General features: G+C 45.4%; 1 protein-coding gene across 9 annotated transcripts in view; it reads right to left on the bottom strand.

The window, feature by feature from the left end:
* The window catches only part of AGAP1 (ArfGAP with GTPase domain, ankyrin repeat and PH domain 1), a 309,204-nt gene that overhangs the window by 70,278 nt on the left and 213,431 nt on the right, over positions 1 to 25,495 (bottom strand). For all 9 annotated transcript variants that reach the window (XM_041464142.1, XM_041464145.1, XM_041464148.1 and 6 more), the window contains one exon: positions 13,496 to 13,657. In XM_041464142.1, the coding sequence (XP_041320076.1) occupies positions 13,496 to 13,657 (162 nt within the window). The remainder of the gene's footprint in view (positions 1 to 13,495; positions 13,658 to 25,495) is intronic.

The following is a 25,495-nucleotide window of genomic DNA, read 5'->3' as shown; positions in this document are numbered from 1 at the left end:
TGCCAGACTTCCTTCCCATCCACCTTTCCAGGCTCAGACTGCTGAGTCATTCCTGTGTGATAAACACCAGGTCTCCCCATAAAATGGTGTTTATTTACAATAAAAAAAGCAAGCAGTTATTTCTGGCTGCCCATTCAAAGCCATGCACTGAACGGTGGCCAGCCAACCAAACAGTGATTATGTGTGTGACAATGCTGATGCTGAGCCCAAAGTAATAATATTGCTTCCAATTTTAAGGTTAAGTAAACCATGAACTGCCCTTTTATGTATAAAAATGTTGGTTAAAGCATTCAAGTTGTCTAGAAAGGGGCTGGATCCCTTTGGTGTCTTGTTTTTTGAAAAGCCCCTGTGTTTATGATGGTCACAAACCAGCCAGCATCACCTACAACTTTGAAATGAGGATTTAAATAGTAAAATAACCTTCATTAAAATATATATTTTTCAAAAAATATCCTTATTTTAAAAATATTTTCCCCTTGAAAAGCTTGTAGGGTCACTGCACACTGTGTATGCAGCCACTGAAGTCCCAAAGGGAGGAGCTGAAAGAAGAGGGAGCCTGAAGAGTCTTGGAGCTGCCAATTCCTTGTCAAAGGAAGCAGGGGCAGAACCACTCCAGCCTGGCTGTGTCATCCACGCTCAGGAGTGCAGGACATGGATCCAGGACATGGATTGGGAGCAGTAGGGAAGGAACCAAAGCCTTGTCAGTGCCTGGAGAGCCCAGGGGGGCCGTGGGGCCAGCAGGGCCACAGCACCTCCCATGGGATGAACCTGCCTGCTGCAGCCTCCAGGGGACAGCCCAAACCCAAAACATCCTTTCTGCAAAAATCCCACAGGTGTTTCCCACATCCCACATCCCACATCCCACAGGAGATTCACCGTGATTCACAGAGCTGCCACGTCCCTGTTGAGCAGGGGGTGTCACCAGGAAATCTGTTCCATGATTGCCTCTTCCCAGCCCTCAGGTGAGCAAAACCACAGATTCCCACAGGCAGCAGGCTCAAACAACAGAGCCCACACTGCAAGAGAGTCAACAGAACCAAGGAGAATTTCTCCCCTTGAAAAGTTGACTTTTACCAAGGGTTTTACCTCCCTGATGGAGACCAAGATGGAAAATTTAGAGCTGCCCTTCAGGTTGATTATGACTTGGGCACCAAAGATGCACCAAGAGGCCCCAGAGCCAAAGCTCCCCCCTCTCAGGGTGGGCAAACCCTGCTGCTGGCCAGGGGATGAGCACACACAGCTCAGCAAATACAGACTCAGAGGAGCTTCTCTTCCAAAGCATGGGGAAAAAAAGATCCTCATAGGTCTTCCAGGCTGCCTGGAAGTAGAAAAATGTTACCACAAAATAGGCACAAATGCCCCCAAAACCAGGATCTGGAATTTCAGACAATAGCTGAACCCAAAAGCAATGGAACAAAGCTCTGTTTCAAAGAGCAAAAACCCACCAAGATGACTTTTTTTTTTTTTTTTTTTTTTTGCTGTGAATTCTGGTCTGGCCCCTATGTAACCAAATTATTGAATTGGGGAGGTGAGAGGTATGTGGGTATGTGGGAGGCGAGAACTGATTTAAAGAAGACAAAAAATTTAAAAAAAACTAAATTAAAGCTGCTCTTTTAAGGGTGGGACTGGTCAATTTGAGCTTAGTTTTAAGGAAAACAAACCAAATAAACAATCCAAATAAAAGGGAAGCAGTAGAAGAGGGGCAGTACCATGAGGGGAGCATTTAGTGGCAGAAACACCTTCAGGAAAGGCTGGGAATTTACAGAACTCCAAGAATTTTAGGCAGGTGGAGAAAAATGATACTGATTAATGGGATTAAAATTTTGGGGTGATACCAGAGCAGAGTTTTAATTGCATTTTTCCATCCCCTGGCACATTCCAAACATAAGCTCTTCATTTGATGCATGGATAATACAGCATTGTACTCCAGCTTACTGTAAAGTCCTGCTCTCATCTCTTTGAACCACACATGCATCCAACATTTAGGAATTGCAGGATATTCAAATGTGAGAAACCAGAGTGGTGGCACTGAGCAAGAAGCATCACTGACAATTAAGTATTCCCTCCTCTGGCACCTGGAGTTTAACAGGCACAGCTTAAATGATTTTATTTTCATTTGAAGGGGTCTGAATGAAGGAAGATGCGACGTTTTCATAGGGGAGAAATAAACAGCAGCCTAATCAGCCCCTGAGACACGAGGATCTAAACGAAGGAGCTGGCCAGTGAGCCTTTGCCTGTTTTAAAGCACAGGGATTTATCCTCATTACCAGCTCGGGGACGTCGGCTTCGCACCTCTCGCGGACAATCCCGACGTCTCCTGGCACGGGTGCCAAAACAGACACGTTCTGGCAGCCTGGAGGTTAAACTGGAGGATTAATTCCTAAAACCTGAATGCTGATCTGCTGTCATTTAACATGTGCTCAACATGTGTGCTCAGCAGCAACTGGAAATGAAATATCTTAAATATTATCAAACGGTACATCATTAAATATAAATTAGATGGAAACAGGGGAAAGCTAAAAATTGACTAGGAGTTCAGCTCCTCTAAATGGCTAATACGGCCATTTTTCACCTGAAGCCCTCTCCAATACAGTTTTGCCATTAAGCAAAAACCCAAAGAAAGGTAATCAATTCCAACTAAAAAGCACTTCTCCTGGAATGACTGCACTTCAAACCCCTGGCTGGCTGCCAGCCTCCCCCCCCAGCCCCAGACAACAGCCATCAATGTTTCTGACTATCACAGGAGCACGAGGGGCCATGCATAATTGACTGGAAGATGGGCTAAAACTGTGCCCAATCAGTGTGTGATCAAAACCGCGTGGAATATTCAGCGCCACTTGATTACACGGAGGAGCCGCGTCCCCGCTCTCCTCATGAAATCTCTTCAAGGTCCAGAGTACTGTAATAAGATCATTACTGTCAAGCGCTACGAATCGCAGGCAATGAGTCTTGGGATAGGAAGTCATACTTCACAAGCTCCTCTGGTCTTCCTTTTTTTTTTTTTTTTCCTCCCTCTCTCCCTCTTTTTTTTTTTTTGTATTTTACTGCGTGTTGAGGCAGCAAGGCGACGAGGTGACAGATAATGATCACATCACTGTGTGGCAACTAGAAAGGCACTTTTAAGAAAGAGCACAGAGAAATCAGCTTAAGAGAAACTCAAACAAATTTTTTTTTTTTTTAAGGGCTTTTTCTTTTCCCCCCTCAAAAATTAAATAGAATTAAACTGTGCAGTATTCTCCTTTCATGAATTGTGATTTAATGTCATTGAATTTAATCATTTGATAGATTTTCATATTATCCCAAAGCCTATTACCTCACAGACAAATGGCCAATTTTCTCCAGCTCATGCTCACAAAAGAAACCTTTATTAATTTTTTTTTTTTTTCTTTTTTAGAGTCGGGGGGAGAACTGGTGGAAAATGTCAATGATGAGGCCTGTTCAAGTTTCCCTTTTTACCTACTGCTTCCTGCAGTTACACACCACATATGATGCATAACATCTATCACAAGTAACTGGTCTGTAAAGAGAAAGGTGGAGGGACAGAAAACAGGAGATTAAAGCACTGGGTATAAAATAAACATAACAGCAAGCTCAGCACTGAAACCTCACACAGGGCACGTAGATCTACAGCGGGGACTTCAGCTGATGTAAGGCTTAAAACTTGACAAAACAACGTGGGTTTGAAATGACTGACAGGCCAGGGGCTGGAAATAAAGAGCTCAGCATCACCGTTACAGGGATGACATCAATACCACAAAGCATGGGAACTGGAACGGCTCCAGTCGTGGCTTTGAACTGGAGAAGGCTCCAGGGACGGGACAATTGCTTAAGGGGAAGGGAAAGTCCACCCTGCCCACATCTCCAGCAACTCCCACCTACAGCACTCCATCACCTCCTGCAGGCCTGGCACCTCCCATCATCTCCAGCAGCTCCACCTACAGCAGATTAATCCCAGCGTTCTCCACTTGCTGTTCCTATGGATAACCCCGTCCTCATGGATTGTTCCCTTTCAAACACATTCCACCGGGACACTGCTCCTCCAGCCTACCCTTTGAACATCATCACTGCATGAGAACACTCCACAGAATCCCAGAATGGTTTGGGTTGGAAGGGACCCCAAAGCCCATCTTGTCCTACCCCTGCCATGGCAGGGACACCTTCCACTATCCCAGGTTGCTCCAAGCCCTGTCCAACCTGGCCTGGGACACTTCCAGGGATCCAGGGGCAGCCACAGCTTCTCTGGCCACCCTGTGCCAGGGCCTGCTCACCCTCAGAGGGGAGAATTCCTTCCCAACATCTGACCTGAACTTACTCTTTCAGTCTGCAGCCAATATGTGCATATTCACCCATATATATACAATTGTTCATATTTATCACCACTCTCCTCAGTTTTGGATGTGTTTTTTAAAAGATGTCACAAACACTTTGACAAAGAATCAAAACAATAAGGGGCACAAATATTTCTTGATTTACAGGTAAATATTTCTTGATCTACAGGTTGTTATAAAATCCATAATTGATTGAAATGTAGGAGTTTGCAACTAAAAAGGAAGTCATGACCTGTTACTGTTCTGTGTGTACCTCTGGATTATGAGCTTTTATAAGCCAAGAGCTGATAGGTTTAATAAACCTTGGGTAGATCAGACCTGACACAATCCCCCTTGAATTCCAGGACTGAGTTATCCATGGCAAACCTCCACAACAAGGGCCTCTGAAGGGAATTATTTAGGACTTGCACTCTTTAAAGAAAGCTGTTTCCCACTGGTAGGTCATTCCCAACAAGATGATGAGTCCAGGTGCACAGGCATCCTTCAGAAACTAGATCATCCTTCTACACCAAAACACCCTGTTTATTGAAATTGTGACAATTTGCCTTGAGAGATGAACAGGAGAACAAAGTTATACTGAGCACAGTTTTAGCCTTTTCATTGGCTGTAGCTTTATCATACATAATCACATAATTTTATGGTATTTTAGTTTAGGTATCTAGGTTCATAACGAAATGAAATTGCCCTGCACTCCAGAAAAACTGGAAGGCACTTGTAGAACAGACATTCTTATTTAAGGAACAGAACTACCAACCTGTCTGGCAGGATTAACATTTTACAAACACTCATTGCTACCTCTGCACACATCACCTTGTGGACATCAGGAACCGTTTTCATAACCAAGGTCTCTGTGTCAAGCTGGCAGCACGTTGCTGAGGACACTAATTACCCAAAGCCAGCGAAATGCTACGGTCTCACTTGTTTTCATCCAGTTACAAAGCTGCTCAAAACTTCCTTCCCCCAAAAAATCAGGCCAAATCCCAGCGTGGCACTGGATACCCAGCGAGCCCTTCTGCTGTCGCACTGCTCAAAACGGGACTAATTTTTAGGGAAACGTCAAAAATAAAATAAAGTGCTATCATTCTCTCTCTCTCCAGATGTGCCAGTGTGTGCAACCATCACCAATTCATCCCAGGCCTCATCCTCTCCAGAATCCCTTTTCCTGCTGACCACCACTGTGACACTTTTCCTTTCAACCAGGTGGGCGGAACCGGCCGCCTCTCCCGACCCCGGCTTCTGAAAGGAAGCAGGAATCTTTCAACTTGTTTAGCCTGCAATGAAGTAGGTTAAAACAATAGATGAGCTTCACCTCCCTTGTCTTTCACTCCTCAGCATCAACATAAGTGTCTTGCAGCAGCAGCTCTTTCATGTCAGAGAGGCTGTGGCAGCCGAGGCTCGAGGATTCCCAACAAGTGACCTTTCTGCCTTGGTTGAAAGCCAGGCTCTGAAGATCCGGGCTGGATTTTTTAATTTCTGCCCTCCTGCCTCCTCCTGCACAGCCCTCTGCCAGGACTGACATTCCTGTGGATGAAGTCCCAGCTGATGGGTGGAATTAGAGCCCAGGAGTGTTTTGACAGGGAGAGGTGATTAAACTCACAGATGCCCAAACGAGCATCTGGCATTACGGACAACAGACATGGGCACACACTGCTGGGTTTTCTTCTTGAAGTTCTCTTGCAGGCAGGAAAAACACACCTAGGCATTTTGCTCATTTTTAATGCCAACTAAACCCTAAGACCTGCTTTGTTTTGGGAAGTTTTTAAAGAAATAGTTTCCTAAAAAGCAGCTAGAGCAGAGAATGGTTGGTCAGGGGAGGCTTACAACTCTTCTGAGATAATCTACAAAATAAACATGCAAATACTTAACTAAACACACTCCTAAAATCTCACTGAAAGCAAACTAATTAAATCCCAGGTTTAGGAAGTGTTGTGGGGTTTTTTTTGGTGTGGTTTTTTTTTTTTTTTTTTTTTTTTTTTTTTTTTTTTTTTTTTTTTTTTTTTTTTTTTTTTTTTTTTTTTTTTTTTTTTTTTTTTTTTTGTTTTTTTTTTTTGTATCCAGTATGAAATTTAGCAAAATGTCATTTGCTGCAGTTCCTGAAATGCTTCATGTACAGGAAGACCACACAAATGACACGATGACCAACAAATTGTACACAAAAAGAATTCAGCAGTAACCCTAAATGCATTACAAGCCTATTTAAAACCCCCCAACCTTCCTAGGAATCTGCTCATCCTGCAAACCCCTCCAGTTCAAAATAAATGCTTCTTTTCTTCATTCAGCATTGCAGGCAAAATGCCACTTCTGTATCCCTCTCTCCTTAAGCCCTGAATATTTTTTAAAACTATGAACACTTACTTCCTAAAACTTCAGGCACTTAAAGAGGCCAGAAATAGAAGCAAAACCTGCTGTCACTAAACCCTTTATCAGAAGATCCACAGAAATACTGCACGACAGGATGGGAACATACTCCTCTTCTGTGGGATTTGGGTCTGCATTTGGGATTTTAAATTTTGCATTTATGTCTATATTTTTTAGAGAGGAAAATCTTAAGATACCTCTTGTCATTTTAAGGAGAGTATAACAGAAAATAAAAAGGCAGGATATGATTAAGGAATTACTGTTTTCCCCTCCTTATTCATCCCCAGACTTTGTGTTGTTGCTGTACCCCAATATCATCACACAGCAGGCTGTAATTATTGACAGCTGATTTATAGGGCCCAGCTAAAGTAATTAGGATGGCAATATCACCAGGAATAACTTTTGTGGCATTCCTTCATGGGCAACACCTGTTTGCTGTACACTTAATTATCCTCTAATGGACTGCAAACAGACTTTCCTTGAAGAAGTTTTGGTGGCAACTCAGTTCTGGGCATCACTTCAAGCAACACAATCCATCCAAGGACCTCGACATCCAATGGATTGGATTCCAAAGGTTACAAACTCTTTAATAGGTGAGTGCTTTTGCCCTTGCTGCAGCTGCAGGTCAAGATATTACATTTCAGAGAAAAGGCGGCGACGACGCTGTGGCTTTTTGTGCTGGAAAGGTTTGTGAACATGCTGTCCTCTGACAATGTCAGAAGGTTTCTTCCAGGCCATAAAAAGCCAAAAAAAAAAAAAATTAAATATATATATATCTAAGAGCTGCAAGTAAAAATACCCTCCTCCATCAGGGTGCTTAATTCAGTGTATGATAAGTCAGTATCACCATTAAAAATGTCAAGTCCATCTGTCAAAGAATTTGCTCTCCCACTTTTGTTTCTTGAGTTGTTTCCACTAAAACTCCAAAAATCCCAAAGGACATTTTTTTTTTTTTTTTAAACATGCTTAGAGAAATAGAAATTTTTAGTTCAGTGTGGCCACCACACTTGCTGAACACTGTACCCAAGGAAATGTATGTTACAGTTTTTGGAGGACACCACAATGTGGTACCAAGAATATTTAAATCACCTCAGGGTATGATGCCAGCAGGTAAATCACCAGGATGCTCAGGAAGCTTAGGGTGGGAGACTGCAGGGGAAATGCCCACAGCTTTTCCATGCATTTCAGTGAGCCCCTGTATTGCTTCTGATTTTTTCACTTAAAAAAAGCAAAATTTCAGGTGTTATACAGAGAACTGCATTTCTCTAATTCACCTTGTCATTCTGTTTGTGGGGTGGCTGAAAGGGACACAGGGAGACACCAGCTGAAAGCACTGATGGGTTTTTCTTATTGCTAAAAGAACAAATGAGAGGTGTCACTAAACCTTGTTCTTCCATCCACAGAAAATAAACGAATATATTTTTATTTCTTGCTTAAGCAGGGCTCATTTTCAACACACAGCGACACAAAACATGTGTGCTTTTAAAAAATAAGGGTTTTTAAAAATACCTTTCCTACTTTACCCCAGGAAAATTTAAAAAAAAGAAAAAAAAAAAAGGATTTATCAGTAAAGTGGAGTTCATCCTTTAGCTAAAAGCCAGAAAGTGTAAACCTGGAGTTGGGTCTGGACTGCACAGAGCAGCAAAGCACCAGGAAAAGCAATTACTGCACAAGGGGCAGAGAACAAATACCTTTGTGTTAAGAAAACAGTTCTGAGAAGAAACATAAAAGGTACTTCTTTGTCCTTCAAAACCTCTTTAGAAACAAATGATGAAGAAGAACATGGGTTTCAGAGAGTTTGGAAAGTCTTCCTGAAGTTGCTGAGCACACTTGCTGCTCCTCAAGCGCCGTTTCCCAGCTCCACCTGCGCGCAGGGACGCGGAGCCGGGGGGGTTTGCCCCAGGATGCTGAGAGAGGAGATGAATTCTCTTCCCTGGGGAAGATGAATTCTCTTCCCTCTGAGGGTGGGCAGGCCCTGGCACAGGGTGGCCAGAGAAGCTGTGGCTGCCCCTGGATCCCTGAAGTGTCCAAGGCCAGGTTGGATGGAGTTTGGAGCAGCCTGGGACAGTGGAAGGTGTCCCTGCCCCTGTCCCACCCCAGGGGGTGGCATGGATGGGCTTTGAGGTTCCTTCCAACCCAGCCCAGTCCATGATCCCATGGTCTGCCCAAGGGAAGGAGTGGATGTACCCAGCCCACTGGGATGTGGTGGTGCTGGCCCTACAGCACACACTGGCTGGAACTCCTGTCAATGAAAAGCTTGGAGAGCAGGGATGGTCCCAGCACTGAAGGCAGCCTGGGGCTTTCCTAAAATCCCAGAGATGGATGGAGGGGAGGCAGGCTCAAGCTGGCACAGCCATGAAGCTTTTAAACTAACAAGAGTAAGAAAAATAAATACTGGGAAAGATCTTTCTGTGAAGAGTATTTCCAAGAAAGCTTTTTAATTTTTCTGCTTGTTTTCCAGCTGAAAAGCCTTCCTATTATCCCTGGCTCTTCCAGGAGGTGCAGCAGCACAAGGGGACCCAAACAGATGAGGCTCTGAGCAGCCATTCCTCTTTGAAACACAGCTCTGTCTAATCCTGCTCCGAGCAACTTCAGGCAGCATGGTGGGGAAAAAACTGCTGGTTGCTGGCACCTTGCCTAATGTAAGCATTCCTGCTGCTACCCTCAAAAACACCGAGGGATTTTTTTTCAGCGACAAGTTCTGCACAGAGAACTGAAAAACTTCTCCCTGGGAAAAAAAAAAAAAATAAATCACAAGAATCTGATTTTCTGAAATAGGAATGGAATTTTAATTTCCATCCAAGTGCAGCGCAGGTGCTTCAGCATTTGTGTTGCTGTGAGCATTGTCTCAGAAAAGCTGCAGAAAGATAAACCAAGTGAGATGAAAGAACCCATCCCAGAAAGAGAGGGCTGTGCATGTGCAGAGAGTGTGGAGAGAGAAGAATCAGCATGACCTTTATGGAAGGGCATAAAAGGGATGAGCATCAGGCCTTGGAATTGGTGAACCACCCTGAACTCAGTGTCCATCATCATGATATCTGAATACTTGGGCAGAGGTCAATGATCAAAGCAGGCACGTTCAAGGAGGGGAAAAAAGCCCTGCAAAGTGCAGTGAAAACGCTCCAGTTTGCTGAAGCCCAGATTTAAACCTCATTGAACACCTCAGCTTTGGTGCAGACGAAAATGAAGGAACTCAGAATTCCTGTTTGAAAGCGACACTTGAAACGTGCCTGGAGCCAAAGGAAGGCAACACAAAATCTAGAATTACCCACACCATTTAACTCTGATCCATTGTACCTGCCTGAGAACAGTGACTGCAGGAGGATCCTCCTCCTCCTCCTCTGCACATGGAGCCAGGGATTTCCAGAAGGAAGACCATGGTTCTCCCACAGTTATCACCACAGGCTTCTGGAGCCCATTTGCAGCATCTCAAACAGCTTTCATCAAAGTGTTTGCATCTCCCATAACACCTTTGATGGCCTATTTTGGATTTGTGGTCTTCACAAGTGCAGTAATCCTCTGAGGGTGCAAATCTACGTTATGGTGGGGGAAGAAAAATCCCCAAGGGAATTTTTTAGGTCACTGGACAGATTTGTAGCCAAGCACTGGAGAACTACGAAATAACTGGAACTGAAAACTGCTTTGAAGTGCAAGACAGATGTGGAAATCATAGAATCATGGGGTAGCCAGAGTTGCAAAGCACCCACAAGGATCACTGATCCAACTCCTGGCCCTGCACAGACACCCCAACAATCTCACCCTGGGCATCCCTGGGAGTGGTACCCAAATCCTCCTGGAGTTCTGGCAGCCTTGGGGCTGGGACCATTCCCTGCCCCCTCTGGGGGAAGAACCTTTCCCTGAGATCCAACCTAAACTCCTCTGACATTCAACTGCTTGGAGAAAACACCCAGAACAGCCTGAACCGGCTGGACTCGAGGATCCTTGAGGCCTTTTCCAACCTCAACGATTCGATGGCTCTGCCTTGCACCAATGCAAGTCCCAGAAAACCCAAAGGCTGCCAGGATTTGGGAAGGGCAGCCCCCCCAGCCTTTCTGAGTCTTGCTAGGATGTCCTCACTGGCAATCTCCAGCCACTATCACTCTTTGTGAGACGCCCTTCTCCTAAAGGACAGGGAGCTGGGGCACGCCTCATTGCCTTCTCCTTCAGCTCCCGCTGACGGACGAGGCTGCCTGTCCTCGCTGTCAGCCATCCCCTCCCAGCCCCGCCAAGGATTCAAGGACCAGCCAGATTAGATGTCTGCTGAAGGATGCCCAGAGCCCTGGGATGCCCAGAGCCCTGCCTGGAAACTCCTCACTTTGCTCTTGTGGCCAAAGCGCTGCTTTTCAGCAGCAGGGCTGTGCTTTGAAGAGATGGTGCAAAATTAAAGAATTTAACGACCACTGAGGCCCTCCTGAGACACAGCTGCCAAGTCCCAAACAGAGCAGGGTGCTCACCACAGAAGACATGCGAGAAGAGGCAGGTGAAAGGAAGCTGAGGGGCTCGTACAGAGGTACAAACACTGTAAAAGGAGGGGTTGGCAATGTAGGAGCACGTCCAGAGGACGGCATGGAGTTGGGGCAGGGGCTGGAGCCCCAGGAGGGGCTGAGGGAGCTGGAAAGGGGCTGGAGCAGGAGGAGCAACTGAGGGAGCTGGAAAGGGGCTCAGCCTGGAGCAAAGGAGGCTCAGGGGGCCCTTGTGGCTCTGCACAGCTCCTGACAGGAGGGGACAGCCGGGGGGGTCGGGCTGTGCTCCAGGGAACAGGGACAGGAGGAGAGGGAATGGCCTCAGGCTGGGCCAGGGGAGGCTCAGGGTGGAAACTGGGGAATATTTCTGCACAGCAAGGGCTGTCCAGACCTGGCACAGCTGCTCAGGGCAGCAGGGGAGTCCTCATCCCAGGAGGGATTTAGAAGATGTGTGGATGTGACACCTGGGGACAGGGATTAGTGGTGGCCTTGGCAGTGCTGGGGGAATGGTTGGACTGGATGATCTCTGAGGGCTTTTCCACCCTCAATGATTCTACGCCCTCTGAGGCTCCCTGTGTGTTACTGAGCTGCTGCTTGCCAACAACTTCCTGCCTTTCTGGAAGCACACTGATCCAATTCCTATGAGAGGGGACAATTTTGTTGAGTTATTGCAAGAGGATTGCAAGAGGACATCAGGTAACACGGTGTGATGCTGGAAGACGAGGAGAAGAGGAAGAGGAAACAGAGGATGATGAAGGATGGACTCTGCAGTCAGAACAGGGACACCAGGGACAAGAGAGCCAAGTGCAAACTGTTCCCTCTGGGTCTGTGCCTGCAGCCCAGGACCACACAGACTCCAGCTCCAGTGCCTTGTGAAAACAATCTCCCCAGGAGAAAGAAAACATCCACCTATTAACTGCTCAGAGAGAGATTTTTCAAAGGCTCTGGATATCCAGCTGGTCTTGATTGATACTGACTTCAACAAAATATTCTTGGGCCAATGGTGAACGCTCTGAAAAATCCCCTCTGTAATTTGCCATTGAGGTTTGAAAATAAGTGGTGTAAAAGGGCTTCTTTAAAAGAAAAATAATAAAAAAAGGACAAATTAAAAATGAAAGGTTGAACTAAAATTTGGCTTCGGGCCATAAACTAGGGGGAAACTAACAGCAAAGATAGTTAAATGACTGGAAAGAGAACACAACAGGAGCTGTTATGAAAAAAAGCTGATGGCTTTTTAAAAAAGGATTTGTATAGATAGCTGGGGAAATAAATTCCGGATGTGATAGAAGTGCAATTGAGAAATTAAATAAATGGAAAATAAGGATGACTAAGTAGTAGTTAACATGCCCCTTCTCAGTTGTATACTATTATCACATCTATTTTTAATGTCTCTTCAGCTGTCTGCAATTGTCATCCTTTTTTCAGAACTTGTTCCAACATTCTTTGATACTGAATTAGCTGTTTTTTACTCTCCCATGCTTACAACCACATCTTTTTCTTACTCAACACTCCCCTTTTCCCACAATGTTATTCCATTGTCTCCCTTTTTCATCTCTCCTATGTGTTGACTCCCCAGTTTCTGAGCCCTCCAACCACCCTTGTTCATCTTTCTTTTTCTGGAGCTCTTTTGGTTGAATCCTGGCATGTTTCTTTTCTTCTTTTCTAAAGCTGCAAGCATGTTTTATATCATACCTGGCTCCTGTACACATTGTTACCCCTTCAGAAGGGCATTGAACAGCTACAGCAGTGTGGAAATAGTAAGCTAAGCTAAGGGAGAAAAAGAAGTTCTTTTTGGCTTTTGCTTTCTGGCTTGTAAAAAAAAAGAACCCAAACATTTAAACTCTCCCCTTTTCCCTTTTATCCTCAAATAACACAAGCTTTCCACAAGCAGCTGAATATTCAAACAATGACAGGCATCAGAAGTGTTGGCCATTCTAGAGCTCAGGATGTGCCTAAGGAGATGTGATAACACAAGATTTAATAATACTGAAAAAAATACACAAGTTCTGATGTGATCCGTGGGCTATGGAGTGAACCTGAATTTTTCCTCCTTGTTAACCTTCCAAGTGTGCCTCTTCCTTACCTCAACACCTAATGATGCTTCATATTAACTTGGGGACTCTGATTTATGAAAAAAAAGAGGTTCTAAACACCTTCCAGGCAGCCGAATTCACCACTGTGATGCCTCAGCTGCTTCAGCTCCATCCTTACAAGCTCACACTTTAATTTCTCACAATTCCCTTTCTTTCCCCCCGTGCATTCAGAGCCGAGGCTGGTGCTGAGCTAACAACGCTCTTTGGAATGGCATTTTCAAAATTCAGGCTTGGATTTTGATTTGGAACCTACCCTCAGCCGTGCCCGAGATGCCATCAGCTTTGAAGTTGCTTGTGCTTTTCTTCCGGCGGTGCTTCTTTCTGTTGGCGTGGGGGGAAGGAGGGGGATCCAGCTTGGGGCTGGTGGTGCTGGATATGCTGGGGCTGGAGCACACTGAATCTCCCAGGCCCGTGTCTGCAGTTGGGTGGGAGGGAAAAAAAGAGGGGAGAAAAGATCAAAATGCTGTGAGATTGAAATGAGTTGATTGTTAGAATCTGAGCTTACAACCCCTGGCTGTTGGCAGATACGTTCTTGAGCTCCTTCAGGAGATTCCCCAAACAATATCCATGGTTTTTTCCAAAAAACCCCAACTTGGCTGAAGTGCTGATTCAAGTCCTGTTAGATTAACAGCACTCAGCAGCAATTTTAGGAGCAGGCCAGCTGGAATGTAAAAAACAATGGGAAGCACTTTGTTGCTTTCAATTGCCCCCTCCTCCAAAGATCTTCCCTAGCCCCAAATTAATTTGTGTAACACTTGGGCATTTTAATACATCATCAGAGATAACCCTACATCCTCTGGATGTTCTCTGCTGTCATTGATACCAGACAGACACCCACTGAAAAGGTGGTGATGGCAATAAAGGTGGGAAAATAAGGCAAGTAATGTGCACCTGGTACAGGTAATAACTGTGTGATAAAGGGTCACTTTTAAAGGGTCATATTTTTTTAAAGGGTCATATTTTCCCAAGGAAAATAAATAATCTACATTACTCTGTTCAGTTTTCTGCTTTATTAACTCCAACAATTTTAAGAACTGGGTCTTTCCACACAGTAAATATTCAAGTAACCTTAATCCAGGATTTCCCCCCAAGGTTGGTAATATGATTTTTGTTTAATTACTGGCTTGGTTTGGATTTTAATTATAAAATTCCACATAAAACCTACACTTAAAGGAAAGTGCTTGCTATTATGGAAAGTGAAGCCATTTCCAGAACCTTGCTTAAATACCGTATTGCACCTTAGTGCAGTATCAGGACTGCATTTATGTGCCATATCCTTAAAATCTCCCAGACAGATATTCAGCAAATACATTCCCATGATTGTCTTTCGGGGTTAAATACTTGATGATTGGTTTCAGAATAGCAGACACAGGGAAAAAGAATAAAAATCCTTATTATAAAGCTTAAGTGTAATAACAGGAGTGCATTTAACTTAATATGTCAGAAAAATATCAAGCCAAAGATTATTAAAAAAATAGCTTTAGATTCCTTTTGCATAGTTAAATTCCCACAGAACTGCCTATTTGACAAAAGCCAACTTATTTTGGTTTCTTTTCCCTCCTAATAAAGTTTATTTACTAATTACCCCCTAAGCACAGTTGTGCTCTAAGTTATTAGTGGGGGATAAATTATGTAGCTAATTGCCTGGCAACAGAGACCAAACCAAACATTAATCTTTATATTAAGGATTTCTGTTCTTTTCCCTACATCCACTAGCTTGAAACCAGTTCCCAAGAATTTAACCCCGAAAGGGAATCATGGGAATGTATTTACTCTGTATCAGTGTAGGAGATTTTAAGGATCTGACCCACAACTGGTGCAAGTGGCTCTCCTGGCAGAGTTTGCTGTCTCTCCAGGAGAGGAGGAAGGCAAACCCAGGTGAAAATCCTGGTGGGAATTCTCTCAGTCAAGGGGACAGAGATCCCTTTGGATCCATGGCACAGAGAGAAGATGCAGAAGAGGGTGCCAGAAACACAAAGGCATGAGCACAGGTGCAAGAGGGTTATTCCAGTGCCAAGCAGTGACCTCCAGCTTGACTCTGGAGGTTTCCACTGGTGGTACTTCAAAAGAAGGAGAAAACCCCCAGGTTGCCCAGAGAAACCGTGGCTGCCCCATCCCTAGGAGTGCCCAAAGCCAGGCTGGATGGGGCTTGAAGCAACCTGGGCTAGTGGAAGGTGTCCCTCTCTGAGGTGTTAGAACTAGGTGATGTTTAATGCTCCTTCCAACACAAACCTTTCTGGGATTCTATGAGTCAAAATGCTTCACTTTCCCTCCCCCACCATTCCCAGCTTTCACTTTCTAAACAATCAAACCCATCCGAGTTCATCCCCTCCTGCACCCACAGCATCAACCACCAAGCCCTGCACCCATCAAACGGTGCAAATACCCCACAATCCTGAGGCAACACCACAGAATACATCCTGTTAAAAACCATCAGGCTAGATCCACACACTGGTGGCAGCTCTGTCTAATTTCCAGGCCATAAATCCCCCCAACAAAACCTGCTCGAGAGCTCTGAAAAATGAGGGACGTACGGGGCTGACGCCTGGCATCGGAGAGCTGAAGAATTAACCTCCCGTGGTAAATCCTCGTCATCCACAGCCCCTTCCAGATAATAACCTGCTGTCCTTGGGTCAAACTGCTCTCAAGTGGGAGCCTGGAGCTCTCCCTCCTCCTCAACCAGCAAGGGAAGGATGGTCCCTCATAAACGGAGCCGAGTTGGTATCGCCGGCGCGCTGCTGCCCCGGATCCCCGCTTTGCGAGCCCACCCTTTGAGGATGGGAGTTATTTAACATTGCCCTGGTTTAAAATATGAGCAATCAAAAGGCACCAGGCTTCCACGCTGTGCTCTCCCATTTCCCACTCCTTCCCTTGCCTGACAAGGTATTCTTCAAATTGAAAAGAGGGCTCCTGAAAGCTCGGGCTTGGGGAAACTGTAAATGAGTTCAGGCTTCAGCCCGCTGAATGCAATTTCATCCTCCTGACTGAATACAAATAATGCATTTTATTTGGTATCAATTACCACGCCTGAGAACAGACGACCACTGCCGGCACTATTAAATATATATTTAAAAAAAAAAAAAAAAAAAAAAAAAGAAAAAAAAGAGGGAAAAAAAAAAAGGCAAGGATAAAGGCACGGCAAATTAAAAAAGCAAGCGCCTCATTACTCCCCATCTCAAGCAGCTTTGACAGAGGCACTGGAACTCATAAGCTGCGTTCCACTGGGCTGGGATGGGCTGTTTTCCAGCCATCCCGCACGCTCAATGTCAGCCATTAGTTCTTCCCAATCGGGCATCAATGTTCAACACACACCCGAAAAAATATATAATACTGGTAATAATAATAACAATCTGCAGCCTCTCCGAGCTTCAATACTTGAAGTATGAGTCAAAGCAGCAGTTTCACTTTTCACTCGGGAAGCTGACAAGCATGACTAGAGGGGGAATAAAATAACATTCAGTTCGCATAAATATCAAGCGGGCTGCTTGAGACTGATGGGCCAGGAATGTATTCTTAGCCATCATTCTGGCAGACAGGCCCAAGGACACTCATAACTTATTTTACAATCATTTAGTTTCAGCTCAAGTGGAAAACGTGACAACTTATCTCTGCTGACAAGATGCCATATCGAACCTTACAATTAACTCTCCCCCGATTATCTGCCCAGCCCATCATTAGCTCTGCGGCTCTTGATGGACTGTAGGGACACAGCTTCCCTTGATGATGGTCATCATTTGCAGGGTGCACAGCTCCATGACACGACACCGAGGACAAAACTCTCCCCTTGCCACGGAGCTGGGGTTGTCCTGACCGGCACAGCCTCGTTTTTGCCACTGTTTTGAAGTGACAAAACGCTGCTGGAAAATGTCTTCTCCCCCCAAACGGAGCATCCTCGTGTTTCAGCCCACGCCTGCTGCTGCTGCTGCAACCTCCAGGAGTGAGCCAGAGTGCCCACGCTCTGTCCCAGCTGCCAGGAGCCTTCCTCTTGCCCTCCATCCCTCTCCAGTGCCATGATTAACTCCTTCAGCCGGAAGGGAGAGCTGACACAGCCACATCGCAGAATCATTTGGCTTGGAAGGGACCTTAAACCCCAACTCCTGCCATGGGACACCCTCCTGTGTCCCAGGTTGCTCCAAGCCCTGCCCAGCCTGGCCTTGGACACCTCCAGGGCTGTGGCAGCCCTGTGTAAGTATGTGCAGTGTCTCACTCCACGCCCAAAAGCACCAAGTGACCCTTGCTGACCAAACACCCCTCGAGTTATGCAGAGATGGGACATAAAAACCCCACCCCTCTGCTCTTCACATGGTGATTTTTCTCTAGAGGTGCAGGACATGTGGATTAAGACAGAGATTGCTCTGCTGTGCAAGCCCAACCCTCATTTGTGAGAATTTACCAAACAAAATAAAAAAGCCAATGCAGCTTTTACTCCACAAGGCAAGTGCCATGTCTGCTGCTCTCCAAGATCCATTTTGCAATTATGGTCATGAGAGAAATTCCTTTCAAGTATGACAAACTGTGGTAGAAGAAAGGAGGGGTGGAACAGAAGAAACACTTTGTCTACAACTACAACCCAGAGTCAAGAGACAGAACATTAAATGAAAACCAATCCTCAGAAGAGTCTCAAGAGCAGTGCTGTTGTACTGGGCTTTATTTGCTGTTTGAAACAATTTCATATCCTCTCCCAGTGTTACGAATATTTTGTAAAAGGTAACAATTCCCACTTCCTATCTTTTCTATTATTTTGCTATTTGGAAGCTGCACGTGCTCAACAAATGGATGTCAAAGACAACTCCGTTTGTGTCCCCTAAGGACTCTGTGAGTGTCCTCCTGGATTTGAAAAGGGTGGAAAATTAACAGAATCATCACTGAATCACAGGTCTGGAAGTGATCCAATAGACCATCTCATCCCACCCCTGCCATGGGCAGGGACACCTTCCACTATCCCAGGGTGCTCCCAGCCCCAATGTCCAACCTGGTCTTGGACACTTCCAGGGATCCAGGGGCAGCCACAGCTGCTCTGGGCACCCTGTGCCAGGGCCTGCACACCCTGAAAGGGAACAATTCCTAATTCCAAATATCCCATCCATCGCTGCCCTCTGGCAGTGGAAGCCATTCCCTGTGCCCTGTCCCTCCATCCCTTGTCCCCAGTCCCTTCTCCAGCTCTCCTGGAGCCCCTTTAGGACCTAGAAGGGGCTCTGAGCTCTCCCTGGAGCCTTCTCTTGTCCAGGTGAACACCCCAAACGGAGCTGTCTGAAACTCAATCCAAACCCAGACTGTGCTTCCTGGTGCCCCAAGAACAGAAAAACAACTACCTTGCATCCCGAATTCCCAACCCCCCCACCAAACCCATCCAAGATACGACTCCTTCAGCAGCTGCAGCAGAGGTGCAGGAGATGCCAGCACAGGAACCCAGGAGGCCAAGGAAATGAGGGACAATAAGCCAGGATGAGCACCCCAGGCCAGGGTAACGGAGCTGGGGGTGGCAAAAGCAGGAAAAGAGGCAACGTGTGAGGTACGGGAATAGCACAGCACAAAGGCTGGGACACAAAAGTCCAAGAGCGGAGCTTCATCGTTGGCCCACGGCTCCTATTCTCTCTGTCACACACACAACCCTCTCTCCTGTGTAACCATCTGCAGCGGAACCAAGGATATTCTGACCCCTTCTATCCCCGTGCCTTTTGATTTATTTCATATTTTTGTCAAATCACCTATTTACAAAAACTTGAAACAAACTCAACAGGTGACGCTATTCTCCACAGACCAAAGTCGAGCTTGATCTGGTTTACATTTTTCTTGCATCTTCTTGTTAAAATTTTCCAACAGGCTTTCAAAGTGAAATTAGACTTTTTTGTCAAGCCCAGCTCCCCAACACGGCCTTATTCTCAAGTGGCTGGAGATTGATTAATTTGGGTTTTTGATTTGCCGAAGTGACAAGAAGTCAGATGTTACAAAAGCGGGAGCGGTGAATGGGATCAATTAAAGAGCAGAAGCAGCAACACAATTAATAGCACGGGGTTCAAGAGCAGAGAGAAAGCGCTGATGACGAAAACAACAGCAACAGCTCTGCCTGCAGCAGGAATCTTTGCTGCTGACCCAAGGAAGGCTGAATCCAAAGAGGGTGTTTCAGAACTTTCACTATGCCATTAGTGCTGAAATGAAATAAGGCAAAGATGTCGGTAGCTGGTGGACTGAATAATAAAAAAATAGCTGGACACTTTCATCTTCCACACATGTGTTTTAAATAAAGGTGAGAAAAGCAATCCTTTTATTTAAACAGGGGAAGCAAGAGACTATAACTATCTGTAGTTTGTATTTCAGACCCATTTCCCTGAGCTGAGATTTTTCTGGCTGTGAAATCCACTGCTCTCCAGCTTCCCTTTACAGCTATTACCATAAATGTTCTATCAAGTTCTTTATCTTCCTCCTCTGCCTCAGACCGAAGTGAAAGGGATGCAGCAATCGCACAGCGCAGATGCACAGGACTGACATTAAAATCCTGTCAGAACTGCAGCTTGGCACAAGTCCCTGGATGTAATAAACACCTGGGAGTGGGGGAGAAGGGGTGGCAGCCTCCAGGATGAGGAAAAAAGGCAAATATTTGTCAGGTACAGAGAGCTCACGCCTTTGGAGGAATTAGGCGCATCTGGTCATCGCTGAGCTGAGCTCAGCTCGGACACTCAAGCTATGGAGGGCTTAAATTAACCTGCTGCACTGAAGGAAATTAAAGGGAGCTCTGAGCAGAACTGGGGATGGACATCAAAGAGCCTCGGGAGCCTTCCCTTTCCATGGCAATTGCCATTTCTTCAGCCTTGTGCCCAGAGCCTGCAAATCTCACAGCTGTCCTGTCATCCTCAGGAAGCCCCACTGAACGACTCCTTTCCTCTAAGAGCAACCTCAATTAAACAAGGAAAACAAAGCTTCCTTCTAGGCAGCAGAAGAGGGATCTCCCTGCTTTTGGAGGGTCTGGCTCTTGCTGTGTGGCAGCACCTCCAGACCCCAGGGCATGAGCATCCCTTCCACTCCGTGACAAGGGAGGGACATCATCCACAGCCTTGGGAGAGACAATCAGCCTCAAGATGCTCAGGCACAGATATTGGAAGGCTCCAGTAATTTGGAAAGACCCTCATTACTATCTCCCTTATCTAAAGGGAAGACACATCACCTCTAGCTCATTCCCTACCAATGCACAATGTTGGGCCATCATAAAGGAAGCACGAGAGCAGAAATGCAACAATAGAGCTTAAAAAAACCCCACAAAAGTACATTTTCCCACCTAAGGAGCAACGCATTACAGTGCTGGCAGAACATCATCTTGCTCCCTGGAACTTGAAGGACGGCTAGGAAGAAAAGAAGCTCCCTTTCAAAGGAAGCTCCTTGTTTCCAGGAGGAATTCACCAGCTCCCACAAGGACAGCACACAACTATTCCTACCCAACTCTCTCCTGTGCTGCCAGGATGGTGACAAGCAAAGCAAAGACTGTGTTTTAGAGGACCTGCAACCTCAGAATGTGAACTGGGGATGAGATCCTAATCTTCCTCCACACATCTTGCCTGCAGCAGGTTTAGGTCAGGGGCAGGGATGATACAAACTACTCCCTGAGCGAGCAGGGTTTGTTAATTTATCTCATCCCCCGTTACAGACGCATCCCTGCACTCCCCTCCTCTGCTCTGCATGTGAACGTGCCCTGTGGAAAGATCAAGCCTGACAAGTTGTTTGAACACATAAGGACAACAAACCAGGAAAGAGAAGCCAGTCTGGGATGCTGCAGGATGCCACCACATCCCAAGGCAAAGTAACTTGGTGGCTCCTGCCGAAGAGAGCTGCAGTTGAGATGTACAGGGAACATCCCTAATTCTTCTGGCAGAAGGTTTTCACTGGGCAGCATCAGCCCTGTGAGCCCTGGGTGGTGTCGCCCTGAATCGCTGCCAGTTCACTGCAGGCAACTTGCTCATTTCAGGGAATTTGTTCCCTCCCCACGAGGGAGAAAGGAGATGGGTGGTCCTTTTGAAGATACACCTCAGGGCAGAAGCTCCTGGTTCAATTCCAGGTCACGTCTTGGTCTGTCTGGGCCTGTCTGGATGGGGCTTGGAGCAGCCTGTCCAAGGATGGTCTTCAGGGCCCTTCCAACCCAAACCATTTTGTGATTCTATTATTCACACTGTAACTGGTTTCTGTCTCCCCCTTCTGAAGCCAGGTAGATCATCAGGCACTTCAAGAACAGCTGCCAACTGCAGCACCCTGGGTGTGGCAAATCCACCAGGACCATGCCCAGGATTGGTGATGTGGAAACAAACAGACCCTTGGAGCACACTAAAAGAACACATTTTGGGTGAACAAGCTCCACTGTGGTCAGGGTACATACATATTCTATTTTAGATCAAAATGAGATGCATGTAAATTCACCTTAATTACACAGAGGGGGGCAGAGCTCCACCCTGATCTAACCATCAGCGCTGTCTTCTCATTGCATTAAAAAAATCCTCATTTAACAACATTTTGCTTTGAAATAGAGCCTGCAGGTCAGCAGACACCTGGAAAATAATGAATCCATGGCTTACTGAATCACTTCCTACTAAAATATTTACCTTGTGTTTCAAGATAGGCAAAGTAAGACAGAGAGGAAGAACTGACTCTCTTCAAAGGATGCTCAGAGCCAGAAAGATGTCTCGTCTCTACTCCTGTACTTTAACCTTCCGTCTGTATAACCTGTGGATAACTTCAAGCTTCAAACCCACTCTGTGGTAATTGAGAAGAGGTTAGGAAACTCTCCACTGTCAGTCCACGAGACTTCAGTGACAAGCTCTAATATCACTGTTTTGGAGGGGGGAAAAAAAAATCAAGAAGACTTTCACTATTAACATTTTCCAATTAAAGCTGAATAATTGCTGTATAGCAAATTGGCTGTTAATTGCATCATGCTAGGCAGGAAAAAGCTAAGGCTTTCCTGGTAATGTATGCCATGAGCAGCACTGTCAGAAAGGAAGAGAAATAATGGCAGCAACACCAAGCCTGCTCTTAATCAAAGGCAAAATCAAACATTTTCCTATCGCAGACACCCAGAGCTGAAAAGCAAAGCTCTTACAACACAAAGCTCTGTCTTTCAGAGGTGTCAGGTGGCGTAACTGCCACCAACAAACTTTTTTTTTAAATTTCCAATTTTAATCAAGCCTTCTTTCTAGCTCTAAATAAGTGGGGGCCCTTCCTCAGAGATACTCCTCACGCCCCGGCCCGTGGGTGGCACAGCCGGGCTGCGTGAAGGGACGAGATCAACTGTGACAAATGAAGGGCCCGGGCACTTGAAAGGGGAAGCTCTCCCACCTGCAGGAAGGGAAGCTCTGAGCTCCAGCTGGCCCCCAACAATCCCCAGGTTGTGGCCAGGGCCCTGCACAGAGGCTTCTTTCACTCCCCGAGCCGTGTGTGCTGTGAGGTGGCTTTGAAGTGTTGGGTTCCATCGGTAAGGAATACACAACATCCCTAAAAACCCAAGCTTTGAAGTGTTGAGTTCCATAGGTAAGGAATACACAACAGCCCTAAAAACCCACTGCTCTGATCTGGGCTGGGGAGAAACCCAGCCTGCCAGCAGCCACGCTTGAGGAGGCAACTGCTCTGCTCTTAATTGGAACAGAAACTTCATTAAGGCCCAGAAGGCATAAAAGCACTGAGTGTGTTTCTTGCACAACCTTCCTCCAGACCCTGCAAAACAAAGCACGGCACTCCTGGCTGCACATTAAACAAGAATGTAACATTCAATATTAAACAAGAATGTAACTATTACAAGCATCTGCTGGAACTTCTGAAGTGTGGATGTGCAAAGAAGAAATCCTCAAATCAGGAATTGCTCCCATGGGATGTGAACATTTTGCTTTCTCAGCTTTGCATTTAAACCTTTACAAAACTTAAAATAAATTTAGAATTAACATTATTAGATAAACTTAGCTTATTTACACTAAGAGAAAAAGATTAATGAAAAATAAAAGCTTGCTGTTTGGGAAGCTTATTTATTTCCCTCCTTAAGTCTTCCTTACACAGCCCTTAAATACAGAATTCAGTGGGCTTATGAAATTTGTAAGGCACACTACTTGAATCAAGAGTTTATAAAATGTCACATTCTGCTCTTGCAGTATTATGTCTTTCCTCTATGTTTACTTGAGAGTGTGTCTCTCGATTTATAATGTTCTCTGCAAACGTGATTTTATTTTCCAAGTCCATAACCTCCCGCAGGATATTGTGTGAATCCAGCTCATGTATTTAATTCCCTGCAATTACTGCAAACATTTCAGATTAAAGCAACCTTAAACTGCAACCATGCAAAATAAAAACCATTAAAACTTACACTCTTCTAAATACAAATGAGATTACAGGACAGCCTCCCTGATGAAGAATTCCCTTGTCCAGAGCTGTGATCATCTCCAGTATTATACCTTACATTCAAAGGTTTTTATGTAATGATTCAAAATAATGGTTCTAATATAAAACCACAGAAGAGAACACATTTTGCAGACTTTAAGGGCTGTATCTGCCAAATGTCAAGAGTCTGAGCTGCACAGAACCGTGGGTATCCAGCTGCCTTCCTGGAGAAGCCCTGACTTTTGGGAAGTGTTTCTTGGACAGGAGCTTGAAGAGCTGATGGAGACGACATTTATTCTCCTCACTATTCTGCCAGGTTAAAGCCTAAACTCCAAGAATAAAAGTAAAGTGCTTTGGCTTGAGGGCTTTTCCCTCTTTTTTTTTTCTCCTGAGCGGGGATAACAGAGATGGTGTGACAACCAAGCCCAGCTACAGGCAGAAAAAGCACAAATTTACTGAACACTGCCAGAAAATCAAATCAGATTAATCAACATCAGCAACCAGAAATAAATCACCTTTTTCCCCTGTTACAAAGAACATGCTATTTGCATTTTTACTTCAGTGTAAATCCTAAGCCAAACTAAATGCAAAATCTGTATTTAAACATCCATAAGTAAATGCTGGGAAAACCCAGAGCTTTATAGTTCAGTCAGGAAGTTAATTTAGTCCCATGAACAATTTACTGACAGACATTTGGCACTCCAGGCTGTGAGCAACATTAAGATCAGCATCAGGTTGCCAATGTCAAATTACCTGAGGATACAAACTCATGTTTCTTGGAATCAAGAGCAGGATTTAATTGCTAAATGCAACAATTCTTTGTGTTTTAATTGGGGGAAGAGCAGAAAGAAGATCTTCAACAGGAAAAACAGATGGAGAACTGCAGAAATGTATCTCAGGATTTAAGCAGCAGCACTGGATAAATAGAGGAGCAGCTGAAACTCAGCCAAGCTGTGCAGAAATGCCCAAAGTCCTCCCTAAACCAACATCATGGCAGAGTTTAAACTTCAGAGGGCTTTTGGTGCCACCAGAGACACAAAGTAAAGAGCTGCTTTCAGACCTTTCACTCTTTGATGTCACTTCTCTGCGGGACACAAGGCCCAGAGGGAGCAGATGGCAACAGCTCATCTCCAGTTTGGTGGTCACTGAGCTGCCATCCTGGATGGGCAGGAGAAAGGCACAGACCCACAGCATAATTTAGGTTGGAAAAGCCCTCTGAGGTCATGGGGTCCAACCCCTAACCCAGCACTAAAATGGGCTCCTAAGTGCCACAAAGTTGGGTCCAACCCCTAACCCAGCACTAAAATGGGCTCCTAAGTGCCACAAAGTTTTCAAAACTTCCAGGGATGGTGACCCCAAAGTTTCCCACTAAGCTGAGATTTCCCATGGTCTGCAGAACAGGAGGGGTAAGCACTGGCTCCTGCTCCTTCCAGAGGCTATCACATTCCCAAAAACCCCAGGCAGGCAGCACCAGCTGGATTAACACTCCAAACCCCTCTCCAGAGCACTTATTTATCACCACTGCCCTCCAGGCCTTACATCACTTGGGGAACCACAGGTTGCAAAACCCCACCGTCCCCTGCCTGAATTAAAACCAGTTTGAAACCTCAAGTCCTGCAGGATCAGCAAATCCAAAATATACCAGCTTCCTAGGACACTGCTACACAGAGCTTTTTAATATTTCTGGTTGACTGGGCTATTTCAGGTGAGAGCCTGTCAAGAATGGCAGGTAAATTTAAATACTGGAAGTTTCTCAGTACACAACCTCATGCTGAAAAGGGATGGCTTTCCAGAAATTGTTAAAATGTAGTGCTTTATAACCCAAGTTTCCTCAAGGTATGCTGAGAAAACAAAGGCAATAATAAATTGTTGCTAGCAGAGTTTACCCTGCTGAACTGCAATAGTT

The sequence above is a fragment of the Pyrgilauda ruficollis genome, unplaced genomic scaffold, assembly GCF_017590135.1.
Source record: "Pyrgilauda ruficollis isolate IOZ18807 unplaced genomic scaffold, ASM1759013v1 scaffold172, whole genome shotgun sequence".
Taxonomy (NCBI): domain Eukaryota; kingdom Metazoa; phylum Chordata; class Aves; order Passeriformes; family Passeridae; genus Pyrgilauda; species Pyrgilauda ruficollis.
The sequence above is the reverse complement of the archived record's forward strand: the minus strand, read 5'-3'. Positions and strand labels throughout refer to the sequence as shown.